This window comes from Biomphalaria glabrata, chromosome 11, assembly GCF_947242115.1.
Source record: "Biomphalaria glabrata chromosome 11, xgBioGlab47.1, whole genome shotgun sequence".
NCBI classification, from domain to species: Eukaryota; Metazoa; Mollusca; class Gastropoda; family Planorbidae; genus Biomphalaria; species Biomphalaria glabrata.
Genome location: NC_074721.1, coordinates 27,831,095 through 27,859,078, shown reverse-complemented (window position 1 = coordinate 27,859,078; position 27,984 = coordinate 27,831,095). Strand labels below are relative to the sequence as shown.

Here is a 27,984-nt window from a genome sequence, read left to right as displayed (position 1 = left end):
TGCCATCTAGGTGAAGGTAATTATTTTCCACTTCCGATGGAATTTTTTTTTCACTACCCTATTATGATTTAGACTTTTTATATGTAATTAGGAAATGTTATATAAGGCATACAATTGTAGAAGAATGCATGCCCTTTTTACATAACACAAATTAAACTTATAAAATCAAATTTTAATTTAATTTAATGGGGTCAAATTAACGTTGGTATTGTCAGTTAGGAGTGAAAGAGTTCAAAACTCCTCTTCAATACAAAGCTAAAGGAATCAACACTTATCCAAAGCTAAAGCAATCAACACTTATCCATTTCTATGATCTAAATCAATATTTTTTATGTTAAAACCTTATTCTTCTGTTTAAAAAAAGTGAACAAATTTTAAAAAGTTCCATAATCCTCGCCAAAGTAGTTTTTCAAAATATCCCCTTTCCACATTAGGGGGTTTTCAAGAAACCCCTCTTTCTTCAATATAAAAACAACAAAACAACTGAAGTATACGGTCATCAAGTTCTATAATTACATAAGAGTAGCTAAACAATGTTTTCTGTTTAACTCTCCCTTTCCTATTTTTCTCTCAATAAAGTTAAATCACAAAATCCTACATTTGTTCTAAAGGATAATTTAGATCTTTAAATTCCCCTTCCAATGCATGTTATAAACGTATTCATAAGATACAAAAACTCTAAATCCGTTTCGAACAATCAGAAAAAACTCCTTATATAGAGTCCCCTAAGGCCTTCCAGAAACTGACGGAACACCTCTCGTCTTTTCTGATCTTATCTTATCTTATATAATACAATGTATAATATAATATATAATATAATGTACTGATTGTAGATACTGCTCTATCTAATGTGACTGGAGTAAGTAGAGTTCAAAATATATCTTTCTCGAAGCTTCGCAACAACGCCACTCGTCAAAGTTGACCAGTGCCACTTGTCGAAAGCTGGCCTGTCTATTTTTTGTTAACTACGTACACACACTATCACTATTTATGTTCATATATTAATTATTTTCTAATGTGTATATGCGTGTGTAATGGATAAAAATTCACAACTTGCAAAACAACCAATCATTTTTAAAAATGCTGGCTACGATCATTTTTATTGGATATTATAAAAGTTAACTCAATGTGTCGTGTAAGCTTGGAATTTAAATGTATTTCGAAATCTTCTATCTTTAAAGATTTTAATATTTCTTTATTAAAAAAATTGGTGTAATTAGTAAATCAAGACTAGGTCTAGAATCTTTGTAACTATTAGCATAGCCACACATTTAATTATTAACGGTTGGTTGATAAATAATGTTGGACTGTCGATCTGGCCTTGCTCGTTACGTATTAGTTTGTTCATTGACTGATTCATCGAATCTTGGAGGATATTTTTTTTTACCTGTTCTCCTAACAGGTGATCAGGAGCTCACCAATATCTGGTTCTATCTCAACAAATATGTCTAGATATCCTCCCCTTCATCAACCAGTTCCTGTTCAAGACCTGCTCACAATATTTTCTTTGGCCCAGACGATCTTCAGCTCTCTGGCTCGGAGTCCCTCATTAAACTGTTTGTAGTTGAGTTCGTCTAGATTCCTCAGCGTTGTCATTCTTTCCTTTCGTTGAGTTGCCCAAATCCCACCTCCAGATAACAATTGTTGTAAATCTAATACATCCAACACAACGAAGTTCTACGGTAAATATATAAGTGTTTATTTACCTAGTCTAACACATAACAGCCTTCTACATTCCAAGAGTCTTGTTACTAATTCTACCAGTACTTTCACCAGCAACATTAATAAGGACCAACGCCAGCCTTCTCCGCTTTGTTCCAGGTGTCCCTTAGTCTTCAAGCAGCTCAAAAGACGGCTCATTAGTTTCAAACAATTCAGACTCTTCACAATCACTTGATACATTGTTCTTTTCTCTATCTATTGGAAAGCGTGGTCGAGATGCTAAGAGCGCTTGAACTTTGCTTGTCTTTGCCCCCTAGAAGGGGGCTTGAGGTTCGACACTCGGCTCGGGCGCCTAAAGGCAGCACGGAAAATCAACTTCTAGATACCCCTCTCCTCCCCTTCCCCACTGTTCCACAAATGAGATTGGACCAAAGCGCTCTGAGCATGCTATAAGCATGAAAGTAGCGCTATATAAAATCTATACTACTACTAATAATAATCCTTGCACCTTCTTTTTCAGTTTATAAGTGCGCTTGTACGCACCACAAGCACTGGTGCAGGGCAGGATTACTCTGGATGTATATTGTAAAAGACGAAGAAAGAGGGGAGAGGCTACATAATTTCAGATAAAAATAATGAGTAAGAAAGTGAGAGAGAGAGAGAGAGAGAAAAAAAAATAAAACTAAAAATAATATGATTAAGTACGAAAATTTAAAACCAAATTAAATGTATCTTTTTACAATGTCTATCTACAAAACTAAAAATAATCTTTTGCTATGTTGTTTGATTGTTTATGTCAACAATGTAGTTTGGTATTTACTATTCAAACAAACTATTTTTAACAGTTTTTAACAATCGAAATAACTATACACTTTTAGAATATTTACTTTTTTCAGTTTGTGTGAAATATGTGTCAGATATATATGCTTACCATTGGGCTCAAACTCATCCAAGGTAAGATCTCCAAATATTGACCAAAAAGGTCGTTTAAAAATTCGAAAAAATAACAGACCAGTCAGTTGTGTGTTAGGATACAGAACAGCTTGTGAAGACACAGCGAAGGCGATGAAGAATGCAAAAATGATGAGTAGAAACTGACACAAAATTTCAGCCTACAAAAAAAAAGTATTATGTCTCTTAATCAATATCTAATTATATTATATCCGGAAATATACTACATTTAATGTAATGTATCTAGAAAATGTCTTTTCCATATTTACTCAAATGATCTAAATATTTTTTTCGACACTTTTTGGACATTAATTTGTATCTATTGTTGGCCTTCTTCAGCAATAACGACTATAATTAATATATATATATATATATATATATATATATATATATATATATATATATATTAATTATAGTATATATAATATTATTATATATATATATATATATATATCATGAGCGTAGCCAAGATTTTTTTCGGGGGGGGGGGTTGGGGGAGGTGAAATTTTTTCTATCCCCCCTCCCCGCGAAAAAAAATTATATGTATTTGTGTGTGTGTGTGTACATAATCTTTATTACATTCTGACCCTTCATTCTTTCGGAAGACGTTTATTGTGCCCTAGAATAGGTTATTCCATGAGTTAGTGGAAAAATTGTAGATTCCCCGATATTACTAGCAAAGGGGTCTTGGGGAGTGCTAGGAGCTCCCCCAGCGCGGGGCAAAGCCCCACCGCCAAGCACTATTTCTGATATTGAAAACCAACAAAATGCATATTCTTAGGTATCTACACTGTATTTTCCTGCTATTAAAAAGTTTTATTTCAAAAACCTAATGTGCTATTCTTACTGACTTAGACCCTCCCACGACGTTCAGAGCATTTGACGTCAAGCTGTTTCCATAAAAATCTGTCACTGGTAATGTCCGAAGCCTCTTCCCACCTACCATGAGGACCTCCATGAATGAGTGACATCAAGTTGTACTAGGATATCATTGCAACTCTTCTTATGCGTAATTCATTATTTCGAAGAACATTTCTCACAAACCTCATGCGTCATTCTCTCACAATCTTACTAAGGGGTCGACTCAAAGTTCGGCCAAGGATTTCCTTGATTTATACCCGATCTTTATAACTGACTCCTAAAATCTGTCTTAGCCATCTTTGTTGAGCTACATTTAGTTTTCTTCGACTACGGTAGATGACTATTCACTGCAGTTTATTTATGGAGCCCTGCCACTGGTAAAAATGTGTAACCTCTCTTGAATACGCTAATGGAATTAAGTGACTGTGGTTTGCTTTAAATTTTATATCGAAAGGAGAAGTTTTATCGTCAAAATCTTCTGTTGTTCATTTTGTAGCTTTTCTACCTCAAAACCATCCGAAGGGGTTTTAAAAAAGCAATCTGTAGAAGAAGGGTTTAAACTCAAAACCCCCGATTGGCTTGGCTACGCTCAAATAATTTTAGTGTATAATTGGCTTTTTTATATTGAAGATGTATTTTTGGCACCAAACCCCTCTGAATGGGGGTTTAAACTCAGAACCCTTTTTCGGCAACGCTCATAGCATTTTGAGTGCGTAATTTTGCTTTTTTCCTTACACTGAAGATATATTTTTATCGTCAACCCTTTGACTACGCTCATAGATTTTAGAGTGAGTAATTTTCTTTTATTTATATTGAAGAGGTAATTTTTAGCTTCAAACTCCACTGGAGGAGAGTTTAAACTCAAAACCCCTTAGACTACAATCACAACATTTTTAGTGTATAATTTGCTTTGTTTTTATTATTAAAGAGGTATTTTTTACCTTGAAACCCCGCTGAAGTGGGGTTTAAACTCAAAACTGAGTCAAAACCCATTTAGCTACGCTCATAACATTTTAAGTGCGTAATTAGCTTTTTTATATTAAAAAGGGGGTTAATCGTAAATATTAGACGGGGTTTTGAAAATCAAAATCTTCCTTAACTGTGTTTGCATTTTTCTTGTTTTGTTTTATAGAAGAGATAGAGTTAACTGCAAACACGCAGGTAGGGGGTTTAAAACTCAAAACCCATGGTAGGGGGTCTTAAACTCAAAACCCCTAGTAGGGGTTTTTAAACTTAAACCCCCCTAGTAGGGGGTTTTAAACTTAAAACCCCTTTGGTTGTGCGGGGGCAAGTGATGGTTTATTATTAAAATCTCACCTAAAATAAACAAAAAAATTCATTTCGGGGGGGGGGTTGAACTCCAAACCCCCCCTGGCTACGCCCATGATATATATATATATATATATATATATATATATATATATATATATATATATATATATTAGTATATGTTTCGAATAATCTCAAAATAGAAAAAAAACTACTTTTCATTTCAGCCTTTAAGTCTTAATCTTTATATCCCGTGTAAACATTGTATAGAATATTAACAACTTTAATAAAATATATTTTTCATACCATTTTCACGAAAACTATAAGCCTTGGCCCTAATGATTGTTTGATGTAGCAGAACTCTAGCGTAAAAATACAAAAGAACATGAAGTCAATACTAAAAAGTGTTAAAACGCAGTCCATTAGTTGTTGATTGTCCTGGTGTATGTAAGCAGCGATATGTAAGATCCAGGAAAAGAGAAATAGGAGAACAGAAAATAGTTCTATGCGATCTATGAAACTCCAACATGACCATCTGTGTCTCATAACGTTGAGTATACACTGAAAGTAATTTGAATGAAAATAATTATAGTAATTATATATTGTAATTTCTATATATAGCTTTTTTAGATTTTTTTTATTAAGGATGTGGGTTATGTTGATTTTTTTCTACATTATCTTAATGAATATATTACAATAAATGCTTACCTGATTGACAATTTCAGCTAAGTAGAATATTACCCAAGTGAAAAGTACCCATTCAATCCAGTGTAGCGTGTCGACTGCTAGAAAGGAGATTATCCAAATAGCAAAGAATCCCAGAAACACAAGGTGAGAGATCTGTGTTAAAGAGATGCACTTCTTAAATTTGCAATACTACAAAATTAGGAAATATATACAACTTAAAAATTTAAAACCAAGTTCCCATTACTTCCTATCGTACCCACACAGTATGATTTTATAGAGGAAATAACGTGGAAAATAAACAACGTTTTGAAATTTTCAAAATTGAAATATTTTCTTCTTTTTTTTAAAGAATGGAGTATTCGTTAATTTCGTCGTTTTTTTAAAGATTATTAACATAATAATTAAAAGGTAACTTAGTTGAACTTCGTTTACTTAGTAAGTGAACACTAGCAGTCATATTTTTGAATGATAAAGTAACCTGACCTGATTTTGTTTTGATTCTCAAAAGAAATAATGTTTTAATAATAATTTATTTGGCTCGTAGTTTTTCTGTAAAATGTTTTAGATATTTCGGATGTTCTTTAAAATTTTAGATAATTTCCTTTCTTATCCAAATCTTCCGCTGGACGAAGGGGAATGACAGAGAGCAGGGTAGGAAACCGGGACAGAGAAGATAATCAGTGTAGCGCTTTCCACAGGTACAGACATTTCTGTTAAGTTAATAACAAACTAATAGCCTAATACTGATAAAAAGATATATTACACATTACAGTATAACAACTACCGGATATATACAATATGTCAGATAAGCGATTTAAGATAATCTTTTGTATTGATTTATAATTTAAAAAAGAAAGAACAGGCATCATACTTGTACTTAGCAACATCTACTCATGGTTCCAGCACAGTTACCAACACAGCTATTGGCATTTTCAGCTAAATGGAATGAGGATGTAGATCTACCTAAATTAAACTTCTAATTTAACACTCTTAAGATCTATATCTATTAGATCTAGATCTCAAATATAAATTTAGAATACGTTAGATGTAATTCAGATAAGATTTTTGTAAAAAAAACAACAACAACAACAACTAGATAACCTTTTAATTGACTGAATTCAATATTAAATTTAAAAACAGAAAAAAAAGTTTAAGTATTTTATAACATTGCAATATTATTCTAGACATTTAAAATAAAAATCTACACTTAAAGTCTGGAAACTGAAATTATATATCTTGATCTAGTCTAAATCATTATAAACTAGAACTAAAAATTCTAGATCTAGAATCTACAATGATTTTAATTAGAATATGAATCTAAATCTAGTTTTAAAATTCTAGCTCTAGTCTAAAAATACTTAGATCTAGTGTAAAACATTTAGCTTATACGTCTTTTTTAAATACGAGTCAGATTACGAGGTTTTATAAATATTACTATAAACATTACTATACAGAGTTGTTTTAGCATTTCAGTTAAAGAATTCAATCCATATGACGTTCAAGGCAAAAGAATTTAATCCGTCACATGGCCTAGTTAGACTAAAAATGTTTTCATCAATACGAGCCAGTTTTGGGGGGTTCAAAGACATTGGTGGAACAAGTGTTGTTGTTTTTTTAGGAATACATTTAAAAATTTAATTTATATGACGTCAAAGGAAGAGATTCCAGTACGTCACAATGGACAAGTACTAAAAAAATGTCTCTGTTAACACGAGAGATTTAACGAGGGTGAATATAAATTGGTTTTCTGAGTTGTAACATAATTCATTCAAAAAGCATTAAAGACGCATTTTTTGCGTTGTGTCTGTCAGTTTGTCTGTCAGTTTGTCTGTCCTTCATATTTATATCAAAAATAAAATCTATTTAAAATCGTATTTACATATACTTTCTGTTACGTAACATCGTAATATTTTTATGTATCTATAACAGATTTTTCTGGATGTTTATCTATGTACTGAGGAGAAAAAAGAGAACTCCGGATAAATTTAATACTGTTTATTAAATTTTACGGATGGTCTATTATGAAAATTATATTTCCATTGCCTTGTAGATAGATTTGTATACTGTACTTTGGTATTAGGAACTTGTTTTCTTTTAAAATCGTAACATAAAATTAACGATAATTAGATTTTGTAACGTTTTAGCTAGAAAAGTTAAATGTAGTGTAAGAGTGTAATAGAGTCAAAACTTTTTTTTATAAAAAATCAGGAACGTACAATTTTCGTAAATGAGGGAAAAAATGATTTACTTATTGAAAAAGTGATTTCAAATATTTTTTTTTTTATGTTTATAAATTTTTATATAAAATTCGGAGCATTTTCGTAGACGATCGGTAACAAAAGTTAAGTAGGTCGAATTCTTTTTCAAAACATTTTTACCGATTAACAGATTTTCAATAGCTTTTAGAGTTGTTGTTTTTTTTATCTAAAAGTTATGGACAGACCAACCGACAGACAAAAAACGCAAAATAATAAGCGTCTTTTATTCTTAGGGGGGCACTATACAAAAAATAAATAAAATCTGTTTAAGTTTAAAATTTTGAGGAAACTGATTTGTACCATGTCTTGCCACTGCTTGTCACGCTACTGCAAGAAAGTCACTGCATAAAGATCCTTTTTTGAAAAAAGTGCCTGGTATTTACATACATTTTTAGCCTTTTTCTATGTTAACATATTATGACATTACCTCTTTTAAATATAAGTATTGTTTTAAAATTTGTGTATTTTATATGTAAAAAGCGCTTGCACAATTAATTTTATAAACAAACATTTTGCTTATAAAAAAAAACAAAAGTAGCCGTTGCATCTACGTTTCATCAAGCTTATTGGTATGGTGAATAAATATTTTTCATTTTTCGTCTAATTTTCGAGATCTGAGATCGAGCCGGATAATAATACTTAACGTAGGTCCCATTATAAATACTTACAAATCGAAGAAATGCTATCTTCCTCGGAACTCGTAGTTTACTTAACATGCTAATGCAGCAACTGGAACATATAACATTTTTTATGAACATTTATAATTCCTAAGAAACTTTTGTTAGCGGAACAAATAAGTATTATGAGATTCATCATATTTAACATAATGGGCTTGTGGTCGTATGCTAAAGCATCTTGATTAAAAAAGTAATTTTGTCATAGTCGTAGTTAGGGGTGGGGAATTTATATTTACCCGCCACCCGTATAAAATCATTTCACTGGGCGTAGGGTGGAATTGTGTAAGTTTTTTTTCTTTATATTAAATTATTTGTTAGATTTTAATGTTTAAGTCGCCCAAGCTAAAACAAAATATATAAAACAAACGAACACAGTCTTCAGATTTTATGAGCTAATTGAGAAATTCTATATTTTGATTTAGTCTAGACTCTATAACGATTTAATTTAGAATATAAATCCATATCTATTGAAAAAAATCTACATATACTGTAAACAAATCTTAGATTAGATCTAAATCTAGATATCGTGCCTTTTTTTTCATACCAGATAACTAGGTTTAATAAACATTACTACAGAGTTGTTTTAGCATTTCATTTGAATAATTCTTTCCATATGAAGTCAAAGGAAAAAATTCACTGTGTTACACTAAAAAATGTCTTCATCAATTATTGAGGAATCATATACATTAGTGCACCGAGTACGTTCTTTTTAGCAATTTATTTGAAGCATTCATTCATATGACTTCAAAGGAAAAAAATCCATTACTTCAAAATGGGCTATAACAAAAAATGTTTTATTAACACAAGATATTTTACGAGGGTTTATAACCTCTATTGCTCTGAGTTCTACTATAATCTTTTTAGAGATATTATAAATATTATTTGGATTAAAGCAACATTTTGTGTGCATTTTGTCTGACCGTCATGTTAATATTGAAAAAAAGATTAAAAACTATATACAATTTGAATAACCTTTAATTTTCTTTCCGAAACCACGCAATAGTTTGAAGTATTCATAATAGATAACATCGGATGTTTACATATAGTGAAAGAAAAAGAGAATTATAAATAAATCATATACCGTTAATTACAATTTTGGAATGGTCTCGTATATAAATTAGATTTACTTCTGGAGACTTTTTTTTATCAATATTTTGGTGTTAGGAAAATGTTTTACTTTAAAAAACGGAACATAATATTTACGATAATTAGATTTCAAAACGTTTAGTTAGTAACTTAACTGGAAGTTAACTTAAGTTACGACAGAAGTGCGATTTTACATAAATAGAGTTATAATTTTTTTTCATTAAAATCCGGAGCAGCTGATATTCGTAAATGAGAAAAAGATTATTTTTTTATTTTTTTTTATGAACAGTGAATTCATACAATTATTTGTGTTAGTAGATTTTTCAAATAAAGTTAGAAACAATTTTGGCGACGATTTATAAAATAAAAATAAGTAATCCAGGTTGATTTCTTTTTCGATATTAAATCCGGTACATTATTTTCCTATTTAAAAAAAAAATTCTTATGTTTCAGCAAGAAAATAAAATGTAAAATAAGTCTAAAAATTCTAGTAAATTACTTCCTTATAGTAAAATCCTGATAAACCTATTGACGATATGTTTGAAAAAAAAAGTCATTTGACATAAATTTGTTTTAAGTTGAAAATACTAAACAATTGGTCATCAATAAATAAACTATAGTGATTTATTTTCCAAAAATATAAGGTTAATGTAAGTCAATCTTGCTAATTCAAATAATCATTTGGCATATTTTTTAATAAAACAATATCCGGAAAAACTTCATTTTCTTCATAGATCAAAGCAGGGAAAGTATATGTAATATAAGAGCAAAGACACATTCGTTAGCATTGACTTGTTTTTCACAAGAAAATGCGGAAAAAAAGATACTTAAAACTAAAACTATTGCAATGTTTTGGAAATAACATTAAAGGTTAAATCAGATTTTTAATAGCGTTTAGTGTTGTTATTTGTTTGTATATAAACGTGACGGACAGACAGAACAACAGAGAAAACGCATAAAAAAAGACTTTTATCCTCATGTGAGCACTAAACAATAAAATACATAAAATCTGATTATTTAAAAACTTTTAAGGAATTAGTTTGGCAATGTGGCATGTCGCGGTGTTAGGCTACTACATGCAAGTCTCTGCATGAAAACATTCCATTTAAAAAATGTGCTTGATATTTACATATAAATTGTATTTTTAGCCTTTTTAAAAAAATATAAATGTTTTATTTTAATTTTAGCAGATAGTTTACTAAAAAAACACCTTTAACTCAAATTTACATTTGTTGTGAACATTTCTTGTAAATTTTATAAATATATTTGCCTTGGTGATACTGAAAATTGATATAAAAAATTGTCTTTCTTTGTTGACATATTGTAACATTGCCAGTGATTTAGAAAAAATTAGTCATTGAATAATAAACATCACTAAATCCATGACGCGTAGAACGTAATCATCTTTTTTTTAAATAACGTCTGTATTTTACAAGTTAACATAAGATACCAACTTAAAAAAATATAGTCCTATAATCAAAAGTATTTTACTTGTTTTTTGATGTTTTTGTCGGTTCAATGTTGGCTTGTTCGAATCTACTGTTCCTTGGAACAGTGTCATTGTTCCACATCTCTTCATTTAGCAGGATACATGGTGTTTGAGATAGAAATTTGCCAAGATTGTTAAGTAACGCTAAGTCCACACAGCTGTAGCCATTCCACGATCCTTTTAACCTACAGATGAGCAAGTCATAAACGATATCCGGATTTGTAGCGTATGTTTTGTTTAATGTGGATATGGCCAAGTCTTCAAAGTTCCTGAAAGAAAAGTGACATGTGTTTCGATGAAAAATCTGTTATAACGACACCAATTTAATGTTTAGTATCAATGTGTATATACACTTTTAAAAAAACAAATATATTTAAATTTAAAAAAATATAAACCTTATTTCTTTATCCAGTTTAGAAGGGTGGTTGCTAAGATCTTTTTCGTATAATGCCTTAAGATCATTAATTATTTCTATGGCATACAATGCTGCTATAGTTGGTCTCTAAAAAGAGAAAAATATCCGTGAGAAAACAAATTGTACAATTGTTTATTGCAAATAACAGTACATTATTAGAGTATACAATAGCACATATAATATACAATATGTGTAGAATTCTCTTTAGCATTATATGTTATTTCTCCCACATTCATTTTTGAATCAAGTAAAAACTTTGCACAATTTGTCATTTGTATAATTTAGTTATGAATCAATTCAAAAAGTAAAATACTATTCAATCAATTACTGGTAATTATATATTCTATTTAACATCAACAAGGGAAACGTATCCTTCAATTTTCACTAATATGGCTACATTTTTTGGGTTTAGTCCTCTTAAATAATTGTAAATGCTGTTTCTCCCTCACGAGTTCTTCGTTCAATTTGATCCTTAAAACAATTAGTTATTGTACTTAACTTAACATCAATCAATTAAAAAGTAAACAGTTGATCAATTAATTATTTTGTTTGATATAAAATACGTGAAATAGCTCGTACATTATTAATAAATTTAGTATTATGGATAGGTTCTTCCCCTTTTCATAACCTTTATTTTTTTTAATTTTGCTTGTTTAGAAATAATTTAGTGCTAAGCACTTAATGTTAAACGTAATTCGTTATTTCTGTCAAGAGTCAAGACATACAATTTTTCACCTATTAATAATAAAAGAATTATTTAAAGAGACTGTTGTTCCAAAAAAGAAATAATACAAAAAATAAATAAGAATACAAAAAATCGGCTGATAAATTAGCATTGTTGATTATTGATGTCTAAAACGTTGAGATAGATAGATAGATAGATAGATAGATAGATAGATAGATAGATAGATAGATAGATAGATAGATAGATAGATAGATAGATAGATAGATAGATAGATAGATAGATAGATAGATAGATAGATAGATAGATAGATAGATAGATAGATAGATAGATAGATAGATAGATAGATAGATAGATAGATAGATAGATAGATGTGTAAAGTAACTGGAGTTATGATCGCGGATTTTTCAACGGAGGATTGTTTTTCTTAAATCGTTTTTTTTAATAGTTGAATGTAGATTTCATTAGAAGAACTGTGAAATTATTTATATTACTTGGATTATTGACTGTTCGTAGTGGATTGTGCTTCTGCAACAAGAAGGATATCGGCGACCTGACAATCGGTGAGTTTACTTTATTTAGTCTACTCCAAAGTCGTAACAGTATTATAATACACCGAGCTAATAGAAGAAAAAGAAAATTACATCGACTACAAAAAAGCATTTGATACAGTTCTGCATGATTGGCTATTAAAATCCCTTGATATTCATAGAATCAATGCCACAATAAAACAATCATTGAAAGTCTGTTTAAATAATAATTGGAAGATAAATCTGCACCTTAATCATGATAAACTAGGTTCTGTGCACATAAGAAGAGGTATATACCATGATGACTCACTATCTCCGCTCTGGTTATGCCTAGCTATTAGGGATGACACAAAATGTACAAATGCGTGTCCCACTTATTTAACATGGATGATCTAAAGCAGTGATGCCCAAATTAAGGCCGCAAAGTGGTCCCATCCGGCCCGACAAAACGTCGGCACAATGTGAAGAAAATCCCCCTTCCAAAAAAAATAACGTTGAAAAATGTATCTTCACCTACTTTAGGGCTCTCATATTTTTTCTGAATGGATTGGTACCATGACCTTTAACATTTGTGCGTTTATGAAAAGGGACTCTGAATGTAGAATCTACCAGGCGGATCTTTACTTTTTATGAACATGACAATAAGCCAACACCTTTGTTAAAAAAAACAAAACATATGCATCGACATGATAAACTAAATATGGGGCATCCTTGGTTTGCAATACGATTAAAAGATTGATTAACTACAAATAGAGACTGGAGGATTAATGGGGATATTCCCCAAAAAGAAACAAGAAAATTTGTCGTTTTAAAGGCACCCACACTGTTGCTAACATTTGAAGTAGAGAAATGAAGCTATTTTCTGAATCTTTAAAAAATTATAATCTAGGGGGTTCTGGTAAAATAGTTATAGAACGGTTCATTTAATTTTGTAACTTTTCGGTCATGTGGCCCGCGAGAAGAGTGTTGGAAAATTAAATGGCCCGCAGGTCGAATTAGGTTGGGCATCACTGATCTAAAGCTATATGCAGAAACCAAGCAAAAGTTACAACCCTAATCAAAACGGAAAAATGTTTTAGTGACGATATCTGCATGTCTTTAAGCCAGGATAAGTGTGGCATCATAAGCATTAAAAAGAAAACCAACATTGCATTTGAAGGCATCTAGAAATCGAACTCAGCATCTCTTTAAAACTATCTTGGAATAAACCAGAATGCCAAGATAAACAATAAAAAATTAGAATAGGACTTTCTTGGTAAATATAAGCAAAGAATAAAAAAAATATTAAACACCAAATAGTCTGGCAGTAACCTCATCGCTGCAATAAAATGCTGGGCCGCCCCAGTGCTCCTTTAAACGTTCAGTGTCATCAAAATGACTGACACTGACATAGCTGGGCCGTCCCAGTGCTCATTTACACCTCCGGTATCATCAAAGGGACTGATATCAACCTACTAGACATTGACAGACTTACAAAATAATTACTAACAAAATTCTGATGTTAACATTCCAAGTCCTCCAGCATAAGGTTATACCTGCTCAGGAAGGATAGAGGCCGTGTGCAGAACATCTTCAAACTGTGTAAGATGCATTGTTTAGAAAAAATTAAAAAGTGCACGTTTTAAGCAATGAATTAGTTTCTTTCTTACGCAAATACGACTCCGAATCAACTCCTCTAAACCTAAAAAAAGATCATGTTAATGTCAGTTTGGATAAGTAGGGCATAAGATTCGCCAAATAGACAAAAAACACTTTACGGAAAATTCGCGGCTTTATTAGATTGGTATTGTCACAGACCAAAAGGTTGCTGACAGTGTCAAAGCTAGCTTACATTATTCTATTCTAATCCCCACACTTGCTGTTACGTGGAACTCATGCCTTAGTCCCAGAAGTTTCTGCTTCGTGAAATTATACCTAGCTACGTGATCCGAATTCTTAATTGCTCTGAGAACTACTGCTCCTGTTTATTAACGCTCAGTACTAAGTTCTACACGTAAAGTCCATTGTCAGCACCCGTAGCCTACCTAATCGTCATTGATTTTGCCTCATTCCCGGTGTGTCACTCCCACTTCGATGACATATATTAGCGGCCGGGCTATTACTAATTCAACTGCTGGAGCTGGCACCTCCCAAGTTGATGCTCATGCTAGCAGGCTAAAACGGTCTACAGCACCAAGGAAGAGGGATAAGTTTCAGAGACCTCAATCGAACCAAGGAACATAAGAGTAAAAGTAGGCCATTACACCTTTGTACATTAAGTAGTCAATATGAGGAGTTAACAATCTCATGTATTGTAATGACACAATAGAAATGCGCGTAGAAGTTTGGGTATAATGAGGTTTTTTGTTAGTGCGGTGAAGAGTAATTAAAAAGTAAGAACAGAAAGAGAAGAGTAACGAACAAGGAAGAATGAAGACCAGGATAGATAGACGACGAAGACTAAGTCCCTTTTTAGTCATTAAATTGTTTAAAGTTATCAGCTGGAGTTATAGAATCTAATCCTTGATTATTCTGTTATTGGTTGTTTTAACGAACTAGCATTAAACATCTACATTTATCAACACATCTATCATCAACATTATCTTTTTTTTCTTAATATGTTACTATAGTATGTAAGATTTAACACCTCACTTTTTTGTAATCCCTTTCCCCTTTCATTTTAATTATATTAAACTACTAGACATATATTACCCGCGGCTCGTATTACCCGTAGGCGTATTCCCACAGGCAGTGATATTACTTGATGCCAATTTATTAACTGCTGATTTCAATGCAGTCATTTCATTGAATAAGTCTGGGTGTTTTGAGCGTAGATGATTAATCATAGTGGTGGTTGAGAAGTCTTTAGCTTTGCCTGGTTTACCACGTGACAGTACTAGTTTTAAACATTGCAAACTGCTTTAAAGTTGTCCATTGTTTTGGAATTAAAATAATATAAAGGCTTTTACAAGCCACTTTTATACCTGTGGCTTTAAATGCTGTATCCTGTAGTTCAGCGCTCTGATTGACATTTTTCTCCAAGTAAACAAACTTAGTTTGTCTTGTAGTCCAGCCCCCTAATTGAGGCTTAACTCAAAGTAAACAAACTTATTAACCGGTCAAATGTGTAAAAGGTGTGGCTTGTGGTGCAAACCCTTGATGGACAACTTATCTCCAATTAACTAACTCATACCAAGTTAGCCTAGTAGATGTTTGGCTTGTAGTCCAGCCCTTTTATTGAGACTTAAGTAAACACTACCCTAAGTACTACCCGGTCAATACTAAAAAAGATGTGGCTTGACCAAATTAACGTTATAGAGAGAGGCATGACTTATAGTACAGTGTGACAAGTCAAAGCTCGCTGTCAGAGTCACTCAAATTTATCACAGCATTAATCATTATTATTCATTATTTATTTATTTTATTTTAGTGATTTCCCCTTCCTACCCCCAATTTTTTCACCCGCCCCACCGTTTCCTCTCCATGCTAGACTGAGCCCACCACCTTGGCGGATTTTCATTTATCTTCCCTTGACCGGGGTAAAGATACACACAGTCTCTTTGATCTTACCGGCCGGATGTCTGACGGGCGCAGTTGAAGTCACCTTCCCCCTACCCTTCTCCCACGTCTCTCTTTGATCTAGGAGATCACGCGGACCAACACGAACATTGACCTTTCCAAGGTGCGACTCCCACCTCGAGTCAAATTCACCCACGTGTAAGATAATTCTTAGCCTATGACATTTCCTATTTACGCCTGCATTTTCCAGGCCTATATAAAATACATCCAAATCTTTCTTCTCTATCGCTGTCAATCGAGTCTGGACTACTTCATTTATTCTTACTCCTAGAGGAATACCTGGTGGTAAGCCGAAAATAATCACAAGTTCCACTTAATTACTTTTGTGTATTGTTATAAACCTGGTGGTGGCACAGATGGGGGTAGTGGTGTGTGTGTAGTCAGCCGACGCAAATCGCCCCAGGCCAGCGCTAGACGAGCGGTGAACGTGACGAGTTACGACTGTCATCCGAGACGAGTATCAACATGAAGGTTCGAGTAGGATCGTCGTTGTGAACAGAGCTCAGGAGCGTCACGAGGGATGTAGTCATATGACCACCCAGAATGGTCGAGCGACGTTCTGCCCGGTTCTAGAAGGCCAGCAGGGACCCTATATAAAGAGCGAAGGTATCAAAGACGGGGGAGACACAACTTCTCGAGCTACGGTTCGTTACGACGGCTCAGTACAAGTCCGAGAAGAGACAGAGAGACCAGTGCAAGAGTTGATACGGCGATTAACGGAGAGATATTTGTACAGTCTTGTGTTACGTGTTGCCAATTGTACAGTATTGGCTGTTATTTATTGACATTAAACTATTACGTTATTTGGAGCCCTGAGTTGTCAAGTTCTTTCAGTTGGTGGTGTCGTGTGGTGCAGTTTGCAGAGAGCCTGGATAGCGAGATTCGTAACAGTATATTTCTCACTGGATAATATTATGTGTATTTTATTATTTCATTTAAATTTAATTAGTGCATTGTGTATTTCTAACTGTCGTAAGTAGAAAACATAAACATGTCTTATGTTTTTACTTACGTAGTGCAGTAATCTAATAATGCTTCGTTGCTCAATTGATCGTTGATTCAACCATGTATATATTTGTACATCTTATTTTATTTCCTTTATCTCGGTTGGCCGCCTTGACAATTTTACTATGGCAATAATACTGCGCTTAGAGAAGAGATATGAATTATCTCCCCTTTAGTCATTCTACTTTGACGAGAGTTGCGCCCCTTGAACAGACACCCTCTCAATTCATGCGCGCTCCGTTGTTCTTGGCCGACGGTCGTATGTAAACAAACCGTCATGGTCGCTGACCATCGCCTATTCCCCCCCTTTTATTTTCTCTTCCACATTGTGTTTTTTATTTAATATTGTTATAAACTTGGTGGTGGCACAGATGGGGGTAGTGGTGTGAGTGTAGTCAGCCGACGCAAATCGCCCCAGGCCAGCGCTAGACGAGCGGTCAACCGTGACGAGTTACGACGGTCAGCCGAGACGAGTGTCAACATGGCGGTTCGGGAAGGATCGACGTCGTGAACAGAACTCAGGAGTGTCACGAGAGTTGTAGTCATCTGACCACCTAGAAACGTCGAGCGGCGTTCTGTCCGGTTCGAGAAGGCCAGTAGGGACCCTATATAAGAGCGGAGGTGTCGCAGTCAAGACGGTTCACGGCAGGGGTTCAGAGCCCGGTTCACTACAGTCCGGTCGACTACAGCACAGTTCAGCGGTGTGGTTCAGTACGGAGCATTACGACGGTTCAGTGCGGAGTACTGTCAAGTACAGTTGAGACGGCTGGCGTCTTGATCTTGTTCTGCGATCGAGTCCGACACCACGAGCCTAGTGTGTGAAGTCAGTCCTGGACTGTTGAACCCAGTGCAAGCCCGGAACGAGACGGAGAGGCCAGTGCAAGAGTTGATACTGCGGAACGGTGTTATCGGAGAGATATTTGTACAGTGTACGTGTTGCCAATTGTACAGTATTGGCTGTTATTTATTCAACTATCAAAGTGTTACGTTACTTTGGAGCCCTGAGTTGTCAAGTTCTTTAAGTTGGTGGTGTATGGTGCAGTTTGCAGAGAGCCTGGATAGTGAGATTCGTAACAATATTGTTATTCCTCTTTTATGTACATTTTATATTGCTACTATCAGCCATCTATTTTTCCAAATCCCTTGTGTCATCATGTCCCTATTGTGCTTTAAAGCAATGTTACCAATCTGACGAATGCACCTCAGTCGAGGGCATCGATAAGATGCATGAGAGACATGTCTTAACTTGTCTTTATTTATCCGCAGCCTCCCTCAGGTGTCTGCCTATTATCTATCGAGAATCCCCTATCGCCTTTGTGCTTAGTGCTATTCAGCACTGCACTTGCCTATATCATCTCCCGCCTACGTGGATCTACTCAACTCTACTACTTGGCGCTATCGGCCTTTCGACAGCACACCTGTCAACTTATTAGGTGCGACGTCCCTATAGAACCAGATCTGTGTGAGACGTCATAGCTACACCAAACCTCTGCAACTCACTGGACCTATCCTGTTAACTACGCTGCCCACGGCAGATCGGCTCTGCTCGCAGTAACCTTGTTCTCACGTTAGCCGGCCACCCGCCCTACTGTGCCCACTACAGATATTAGAACTTTGGATTGAGACTCCACAAGGACTATATCACTGGCGTCTCTCTATCCTCTAGAGCGCCATCTCCAGCTACAGAACCTCAAGCCAGGACACAGCCAGCTGCGACATCAACAGGACAACCAGCTAAGTTCAGAAGTCAAAGTGACATACTCTCTTATTAAGTGCAAGAGTGATGATTAGAGATATTATTGCTTAGAGATAGATGCAAACCCTCCTCCTTTTTATTCTCATATGTAAATATTTATGTAAATAAATATTCTTCATTTTTAACTTTGTATCTATCTTTCATTGCTTGTCTCGTTGCGTGTCTGCTCCCGATTTATATGCTGACGGGTTAGTGTGTGATAGCTTTAAAAATAATCATCCCCTAGACATTAAAACGCGCCAATCACGCGTCACATTCCCCAACCTGTCACATCCAGCCTACTAATAAAATCACTTCACCAAGTAAACAAACTTAGTTTCCTCATAAGATGTGACCTCTAGACAGTGTCAACACGTTTTCAGCTGTCTGGGGCGGGGGTTGCTTATCTTTACTTCTGGAGATATACCCGCACATCTAGACAGATTATCAACCTAACTTAGTTAAGGAATAGTACCAGGTGACCGAGCCTCGCTCGGTTAAATAATTTATAGTTAAATCAAACTAACTTGTTTACTGCAAGCTAGATATTATGTTTAGTATCATGTTTAGTAAGGACAAGTAAGGCGTATAAAAGCTGTGTTATGACCATTTTCTTTGTTTTGTTATGAGACAGTAGACACCGAAGTCTGATCGCATGGTAAAAATTAACCAACAAAATAATAATAATAATAATAAGGCTTGTTTTTGAGTCTGAAGATTAATTATGAATGATGTATTCCCAGTGGCTACGAAGCCCCAGCTGTAACCTACATATTTTTTTACATTCAGGGCAATCACAACCATTGTCCGCCGGTGGTCGATTAAGATTTTCTTTTCGCGTCTGAGTCTGTCTTCGGAGTCGGATTTTCTTTTGGTCTCAAATGTGTATCCACTGTCTTTGTATAGAGGGAATTCTTAAGGTCCGACAGTTACGCTGGGCAGGGCATTATCTTGTATGGGAGACGAATCTCAGACTAACGTATGCCAAAGCTAAGAAGTGGTCGACGTTACACCGAAACTCATTAAAGACCAACTAAGGCGCCAACTTGCATTAGCTGACATATAAGAGAGCACCTGGTTGCATGCGGCCTAAGAACGTGACAGCTGGAGGTCACCAGCAAAATAAACAACGAAGTAAAAGGTATCTACACCGCTTCACGCAATTAAAGTGTAACACTTTATTAAGCACTTAAAACACATCGGCACATTTAGTTTTATTACTTTTGCCTAACCGTAGATCATATCCTCATTGATTGCCCCAGATATCAGGATGTTAGGTAGACATTTTTTAGAGCGCACAACTTAAAAATATTATTTGACAATGTCGACACTGGGGATGTAATGGGCTTTGTCCGGGAGGTGGGGTTGTCTAGAAGATTTGATTTGTGAAATTGTGAACGTATAATATTTACATAAAATTTTTACAAAATTATTAATTTTTTACTACGTGTACTATTTTAACTGTTCTTCTCCTTCGTTCTCATTGTTATGTTTGAGCGTTCAGATGACTAGACCAATATATGAGATGAATTGTGCAGTGGTTTCCAAATCAATAAGCTCTCCATATAGTTTTCTTTCTATTGGGGTGTCTTGGGGCCAGTGTCTTATACGAGCCTATTGGTAAAGAGAGCAGTTTTGGAAGATGTAATCGGCATTCTCTGATGACATACCACATGGGTAGATTTCACTGTTTCCAATTTTGAGCTTCCGGTACATGTGTTGTCGCATTCTGTTGTGTCAGGTCCTGAGTCGAAAGGTTAGACGTAAATATAGCTTCTTTTTTTCTTTTGGATGTCCTCTGCATTCCATTGTAGATTTTTGGTCTTAGAATGTTGACCAGTAGTTTTTACTTTTCTTTTCTTTGCTCCTGGCTCCGCAGGCAGAGACAGATTAACCACCAGCTCGCTTGTGTGGGCTCCTTCGAGGCGAAGTTCCCGGCCCACTATCTGCGCGGTGGGATTCCACAGGCAGAATGCCACATCTATTAGAATCGTTACTGAACTCCAACATAGATGAGTTTGCGTGTTAATGTTTTATGCGTCAGGAAGCCCATTGACTCTGACTGCAGCCTGGCTTTCTTTCTGTGTGTGCTCTCATAGCCTTTATCACCCAAGATCTTCTGCAAGGCAGCAGGTGTTAATTTTCGGAGTGCTCTCTCCTAGATGAACTGCTATCCCTAGCTAACGAGCTATTTAGAGCGCTCTATAATCATCATTGCTATCATTTCCATGAATTTCTAAGACGTTTTTAGTAAATATTCTAACCACTGGAATACTTCACCTCATTTATATATATATACAAGAATAGGATTACATGTTTACTTGATCACTCAAAGGTCAAGACAAGCTTTTAAAATGTGCCAGACATCGCTGTTACGTATGTATCGCGAATTTATAATGTAAAGTTTTAGTTCTTTTTAGATTAACACACTTTGTCTTTGTACTAAAAGATATTTGGTGCATAGTCATTGTGTATAGTTTTAAAAACAGATTTTTTTTTGGAAACAAAAACGTTAATCTATTTCAGAACTGACATTATAGAATCATGTCCACTTTATGGATATTGGTATATTTTTATAAAAGTCGAGATTTAGTTTGACGAAATTCGTCGATTTCCTTCATTGAGTATTAAACTTGTTCGACAAAATTCAACGTCGACTACCTTTATATTATTTGCCTTTCGCCTGTATTGTTTAGATATTTATGTGTTACCTCCGTTTAATGTACTTGGAAAAGACTAAACGCAAAGGCGCCTAACAATATTAATAGAAATATAGATACTACGCTTTAGTTTTTACTATCCTGTTTACTATTCGGTAGGGATATTATACCGGAGCCTAATATTGCCGAATAGTGAAAAAATGCCGAATATTCGGCAGAAGCCTGAGCCGGAGCGACTATCCGGTGCATCCGTAATACATACATAAATACCCTTAGACCTAACATCACCAAAACTAAATTATTTCAATAATTAATAATTTTGAATTAAACACACCTCCAAAAGCCACATGATAAAGGCGAGGGCCTTTCCCAGTGACGCTGGGAAAATATTTTAACTTCACTAAATATCTTGATTTATTTTATGTTATAAAAAATAGACGTTACATTAAAAAGAAGAATCCAGTCAACAAAGTTCATGATTAGGTCCGGGCAGAGTTTGATGCGCGCATTGATTTTTTGTTTTTAATTTTACTAGTCCATCTACTTAAATAAATGAAGCGAAATTGTTGCGGAGAGATACGTATTTGAAAGGATTCTGTCTGTTCTTAGGTTGTCATTTTAAGGGATATCTTCTATTTTTAATTGTTATTACTTTAAACGATCAAAATTAAAAAGATTTTTCGCATTCAAAAAAGAAAAAAAAAAGTAGCCGTAGCATCAGCACTTTAAATGGTCTAAAATATTTATTTTTCACATTTTCAATATCTTTTCTAATTTACGAGATCTAAACGGGACGGATGAACAGACGGACAAATATTCCACTTAAAACTAATAGCGTCTTTTTTTCTTCTGAGGGACGCTAAAAATAAAAAATAAAACTCTTGATGTCTTTTTTTTTCGATTCTAGTTTTATTTTATAATTTACACTACTATCAAGAAAAAATACTTACGGATAATGTTCTCCATAATATTAAAGCCAACTTAAAATTCTCTGCTAGAACTGCACATATAAAAAGATTGCATTCTTCAGAATCATCTCTTGTGTTTGAGCTTTGATCAGTTTGATTAACAGATTTTTCGCTTGTCTGCTTTTGTTTTTCCTGTTCTTCTGTATCAGATTTTATTAATAAAACGGAGATCACACATTCTTAATATAATATTCGACATAATATTTATAGCCCTTAGTATGATTAGTAAATTTAATATATACATAAGTAATTCATATTTTATTTACTTAATTTATATGAAGGCATTTTGTTTTACATTCAAGGTATATTTTTTGCATGAAAATGTTCAATATATTGTTATGACTTTGCCATGCGCACCGCCATCCAAGATAGTGCAGAAAGAAGGTGCGCACTATCTGTGACTAAACAAGTCGGATGTTGACATTAGGAGACTACCGATTTTTGCCAAAGGAAAGAGCCAATATGGAGATGCTGTGCTCAAGGCAGATGCCCCTCTGTGTTTGTCATGTCTCCATGTAAATAAACGTCTATGTCCTCGTTGAGTTGCCTCACTTAAGTTATTACAATATGTAAAAAAAAACAACAACAAACCTTTCTTTTTAAATGAATATTTAACTTTTAGATGTTCTATGTCTTTCTTTGCATCCTATAAGATGTAGAATATAACATATTTTATGTTATCATGCCGATTTAAAAAATATTTGACAAGTATTTGAAGTGTAGATTTTCAATGTTTTAAAACTAGAACATCATAACAAAGCAGCAGTTTTTGTATTTCTTATGTATGCTATTTCATCCGTGTCTAGTAAAAAGTATATAAAGATTGTTGCTTATGAACAATGTTATACACTTTATTTTACTTAGGTAGTGACCAACCATAGTAGACGTATTTTGTCCGTCATGTTAATATTGAAAAAAAAATACAACTAAAAGCTATAGTAAATTTATTTAATCTTTAATTTTTTTCCTTCCGAAATATTGCAATAGATTTAAGTATCTATAATATATTGTTTCAGATGTTTATATATATATATATATATATATATATATATATATATAAATTAAATTAATCTTTGAAATACTATTGTATAAAAATTAGATGTACCATAGTATCGTGAAAATATTTTTTTACCATATTTTGGTGTTAGGAATTTTTTTTCCTAAAGAAAAGGAAAATAATATTAACGATCATTAGATTTTAAAACGTTTAGCTAGAAAAGTAAATGTTAATTGCGGCAGAAGTACGATTTTAGATAAGTAAGAGTTATAATGTTTTTTATAAAAATCCGAAACAACCGATATTCATAAATAAGCAAAAGAATACTTGTTTTATTTATTAGAAGAGAGATTTTAAACAATTGTTTGTGATAGTAGATTTTTCATATAAATTTCGGAACAATTTTGGCAATAATTTGTAAGAAAATTTAAGTAATATAGGTTTATTTCTTTATCAAAATTAAATCCGGAACATTCTTTACATATAAAGAAAAACTCTGTTATGGTTCAGCAAGAAAATTCAATGTAAAATAAGTCTAAATACTATTTTCCAATAATCGTTTCTAATAAATTACATTCTTTTTTTTAAAATCCTGAACAATTTGACATACATTTGTTTTAAGTGGAAAATACGGAACAGTTGGATATCGATAATTAAACTATTTTATTGTCCAATAATATAAGGGTAATATAAGTCAATGTTACTATTTCAAATAATCCTTTGACATATTTTTTTTTATAAAACAATATCCAGAACAATTTCATTCTTCTTCCTATTTATTTAAACATCTGGAACATTCTATTTTAGATACTTAAATCTATTGCAATGTTTTGGAAGGAGCATTAAATATTAAAGCAGATTTTCAATAGCGTTTAGTGTTGTTTTTTATATAAACGTGACGGACAGACCAACCAACAGACAAAGCGCTTAAAAATAAGAGACTATTACCCTAATGGAGGCACTATACAAAAAATAAATAAAATCTATATATTTTTTTTAGGTAATTGGTATGGATTCGTGTCTTGGCCGGTCTTTACGCTACTACACGAATGTCACTGCATAAAAAGTCTATTTTAAAAAATTTGCGTGATATTTACATACAAAGTGCATTGTTTGCCTTTAAAAACAAACATAAATGTTTTCTTTAAATTTTAGCAGCTAGTTGACCAGGAAAAACACTTTTAACTAATATTTATAATTGTTTTAAACATTTCTTGTACATTTTATAACAAAACAAAAACCTAAATTGAAACCTGTTTTGAAGAGACACTCCCGTCCACATGTATTTTTAAATAAAGTCTAGAATTAAAATGTTCGTTTCTAATATCGTAAGGATATAGATACTTGAGCTCGACATTTATAAACATTGCTAAAAATAAAGTAGCATCATTAGATATATGTCACCACCTCAAAGTTGGTGCCATAGTGTAGAAACCCTATTTCTATATTGTGAATGTTATTCACAACTCATGTTGCAGTAAGAACACTTTTGACGTTAAGTGAACCAGGGTTAAGAGCAGTCAGTCAAGATAGGGAGTTGGTAGCAAGCACTTGATAGAGTCACTTAATATAGTCAGTTGAGTTAGTTGTTCAAAGAAGTTGGTTATAGATGAGTTACTAAGTTATTATTTATTCGCCATATTTCTAAAGAGGATTAATACTGGTCATTACTGGATTGAAATGTGTATCATATTCACTATGTGGTGTTATTACTTATATTAAACTTATTTGTGTCTGCAACATCAAGTGTCATTTCCTTATTCTGTGAATTATAACATAAACCCAATGTCACCACCACGCCTACATAGATAAACCGACAATAATAGCACAGCATCAAAACATAACCACAGTGACATTTATGATGTCGAAAATACACAACAGTGACAATATAGTTCTAAGTCTCTAAATATATCGAATGCGAATATATCTAATATCAATAGACCTAATAGGCATTAATTTTATTTTCAAAATCTAAATTTTGAAAAATCTCTTAATAATATATGTAGATTATAGATCTATAAAAATTTACTTTTTAATAAAAATGGCTACTTCTATCAATTGTATGTTTATTAACTTCGTTTGCTGTAGGCCTATATGTAGGCCTACGTTTTGTATTAATTATAGGTGACTGTTCTTATGCAAATATGAAATAAACTGTGCATTCTCTATGGATTTCGTCTTTTTAAATGTATATTTAAATGTAAGTTTACCTTTATAAGTAGCACATAAAATAATACCCAGATCTAGTAGAAAATACCTAATATGAACTTTACTAAGCAAACGAACGAACTTCAAAAGAGAAGCATATACTTAGAATGAATTTGACGCAAAGGGTGATCAAAAATAAAATCATTTGTACTAATCTCTGACTCTAATAAACTTTATATACTATAACAGCTTGTCTGAAAATGGAAAATGTTTTTATTGATCAGTTTATATTAATACAAAAAAAAACAACCTTTTTTCTAAGCAACAGGGATAAATTGAGTGCGTTTGATGCGCAAACTCCATCATTTTTTTTGTAGGTATTGCCAATAACATGCACAAAGTAGCTGTTTTCTATACGGCTTTGTAAAAAAAGTCGTTCCTTTAGTATAGTTTCATGATTATACTTACGTCAATGATATCCTTTTCATTTAAATACTCTTTTATTTGAACTCCTTGTTGTATAAGATATTTAATAAACTCAAAGCGCTCAAGTTGTATGGAAAGCAACACAAACTGTTTTTCTGATTTCTTATTGTCATCACTAGCCTAAAATGAGTTGACACAAAAAACGAAATAATGGTTAAACAAAGTTAAAGAAGCAGCATAGAAATTGTAATTTTTTAAGACCATCAACCTTCATGGAGCTGATAAGTAAATACTTTGATTTTATTAACTTAATAACTAATTATGAATAGAAAAGAAAAACCTGAAATTAATTTAGAAAAAAGAAATAAGCTTATATAAAGTGCAATTGTATCAATTAGTTACAAAAAAAAAACAACTAAAAAAATAGGAAAACTACAAAAAATCGAAAATGTGGCTTATGCGTCCTCTATCCGACGCTATTACCTCTCTGCTAGTAAGCTACTTATGCCTAGAGAAGATTGCTGTCACAATCACTAATAGTGCTACTGTAACGTGTCACCAATGGTGCCAGATGTCACGATCAGACTTGAACTATATTGCACTATCAATGATTGTGTTGCCGAGGATCTTGAAATAATCTTTCAATAAGATGATCGTATATAAGTAGACAGCTTTATGTTGATCATACAATCATTCGGAATGTTGCCAATTGATAAGAGGATCATCTAGGTCTAGGAGTTACTACTTGACAAATATGATCTAAGTACGTTCTATATTCAATAAAGAAACTTCTCTTCGTTCAAAACAATTACTTTAATTAATAACTTGAAAACACAATTCGCAAATAGTTACAATGGTTAAATGTACTTGAATAACTGATGTACACAATAATATATCTGGGTCTCAATACAAAAAATATATATATTCTCAATTTTACGTTACATACAAGTTAGATGTTAACACTACAAGTTCCAAACACAAGACTCGATTTTATCGCTACACGTTCCAAAACAAGACTAACTAAAATATAAAGAAAATCTAAGCTTTGGGCGATTTGCCATGTGACTCATATCTCTTTGCGGCTTGGTTGAGATCTGACCAATAAATGCAGCCCAATGTACAACAATTAACTTTCTAAGCCAATGAAGTTCATTTTGAAAATAAAAGTAATTACAAGTCTGGTTTTTCCCGAGCTAGTTGACCTTGCAGGTAGACCTTGGCTAAACATCGATACAGTGTACGTGACAATTGCATTGTTATATTTTTTTTTTAAATTTAGATCGGCAAACATTAAAGAGGAATAACTTTGCTTATACCACCACTTCAGCCAAGTAAACTTTCTTTTTCATGTTCAAGATGTAAAACAAAATATTAATTAGCAAAATTAACTTTGAGCCATTTTAGACTGATCTGAGATTGGATGCCGGTGAAAAAACGTGTACAAACTTTTACCAGACAGACAGACTTTTTTTTTCGGCACCTATTTCCCCACCTACGAAATAAATTATGATCACCTTAAAATATAGTTTCAACCGATTTGGCTCTAAATCAATATCAAATACTAAAGTCAAATTAACATTTTTTTTTGTTTTTTGCTTTAAAAATAGAACAGTTAAATAAGAGTTTTATCTGTGTGGCGAGTGAGCTAGTAATTCTTTCATCAGCAATATTTATCAACTTTTAAATTACTAGAAAAAAAATATTAGAACCGTTTTTTGAGATCCCATTTAAGTTCCGCCTAAACGAATTCCATGTAGTTCTGACTTAAATGGAAATTGTAAAAATGCGTTGACTTCTCTCCTTTATGACATAAAAAAGACAATCTTGGTTTCGTTTATTCTTACATCAAGCTCTACACATTTTTTTTCTTGTAGAATATTAAGTACCAAGTTACTGAGCCTCTCTAGGTTGAATAATGTC

General features: G+C 33.2%; 1 protein-coding gene across 2 annotated transcripts in view; it reads right to left on the bottom strand.

The window, feature by feature from the left end:
* LOC129921690 (uncharacterized) overlaps window positions 1-27,984 on the bottom strand; it is a 140,931-nt gene that overhangs the window by 74,230 nt on the left and 38,717 nt on the right. The window contains exons 13-21 of one of the 2 annotated variants that reach the window (XM_056004109.1): window positions 26,107-26,244; window positions 23,085-23,139; window positions 22,476-22,630; window positions 11,336-11,442; window positions 10,943-11,209; window positions 8,357-8,417; window positions 5,452-5,583; window positions 5,050-5,304; window positions 2,594-2,774 (exon numbers count right to left, since the gene is read on the bottom strand). In XM_056004109.1, the coding sequence (XP_055860084.1) occupies window positions 2,594-2,774; window positions 5,050-5,304; window positions 5,452-5,583; window positions 8,357-8,417; window positions 10,943-11,209; window positions 11,336-11,442; window positions 22,476-22,630; window positions 23,085-23,139; window positions 26,107-26,244 (1,351 nt within the window). Of the gene's footprint in view, window positions 1-2,593; window positions 2,775-5,049; window positions 5,305-5,451; window positions 5,584-8,356; window positions 8,418-10,942; window positions 11,210-11,335; window positions 11,443-22,475; window positions 22,634-23,084; window positions 23,140-26,106; window positions 26,245-27,984 lie in introns of both variants that reach the window. The other variant, XM_056004108.1, reaches the window with a different exon arrangement.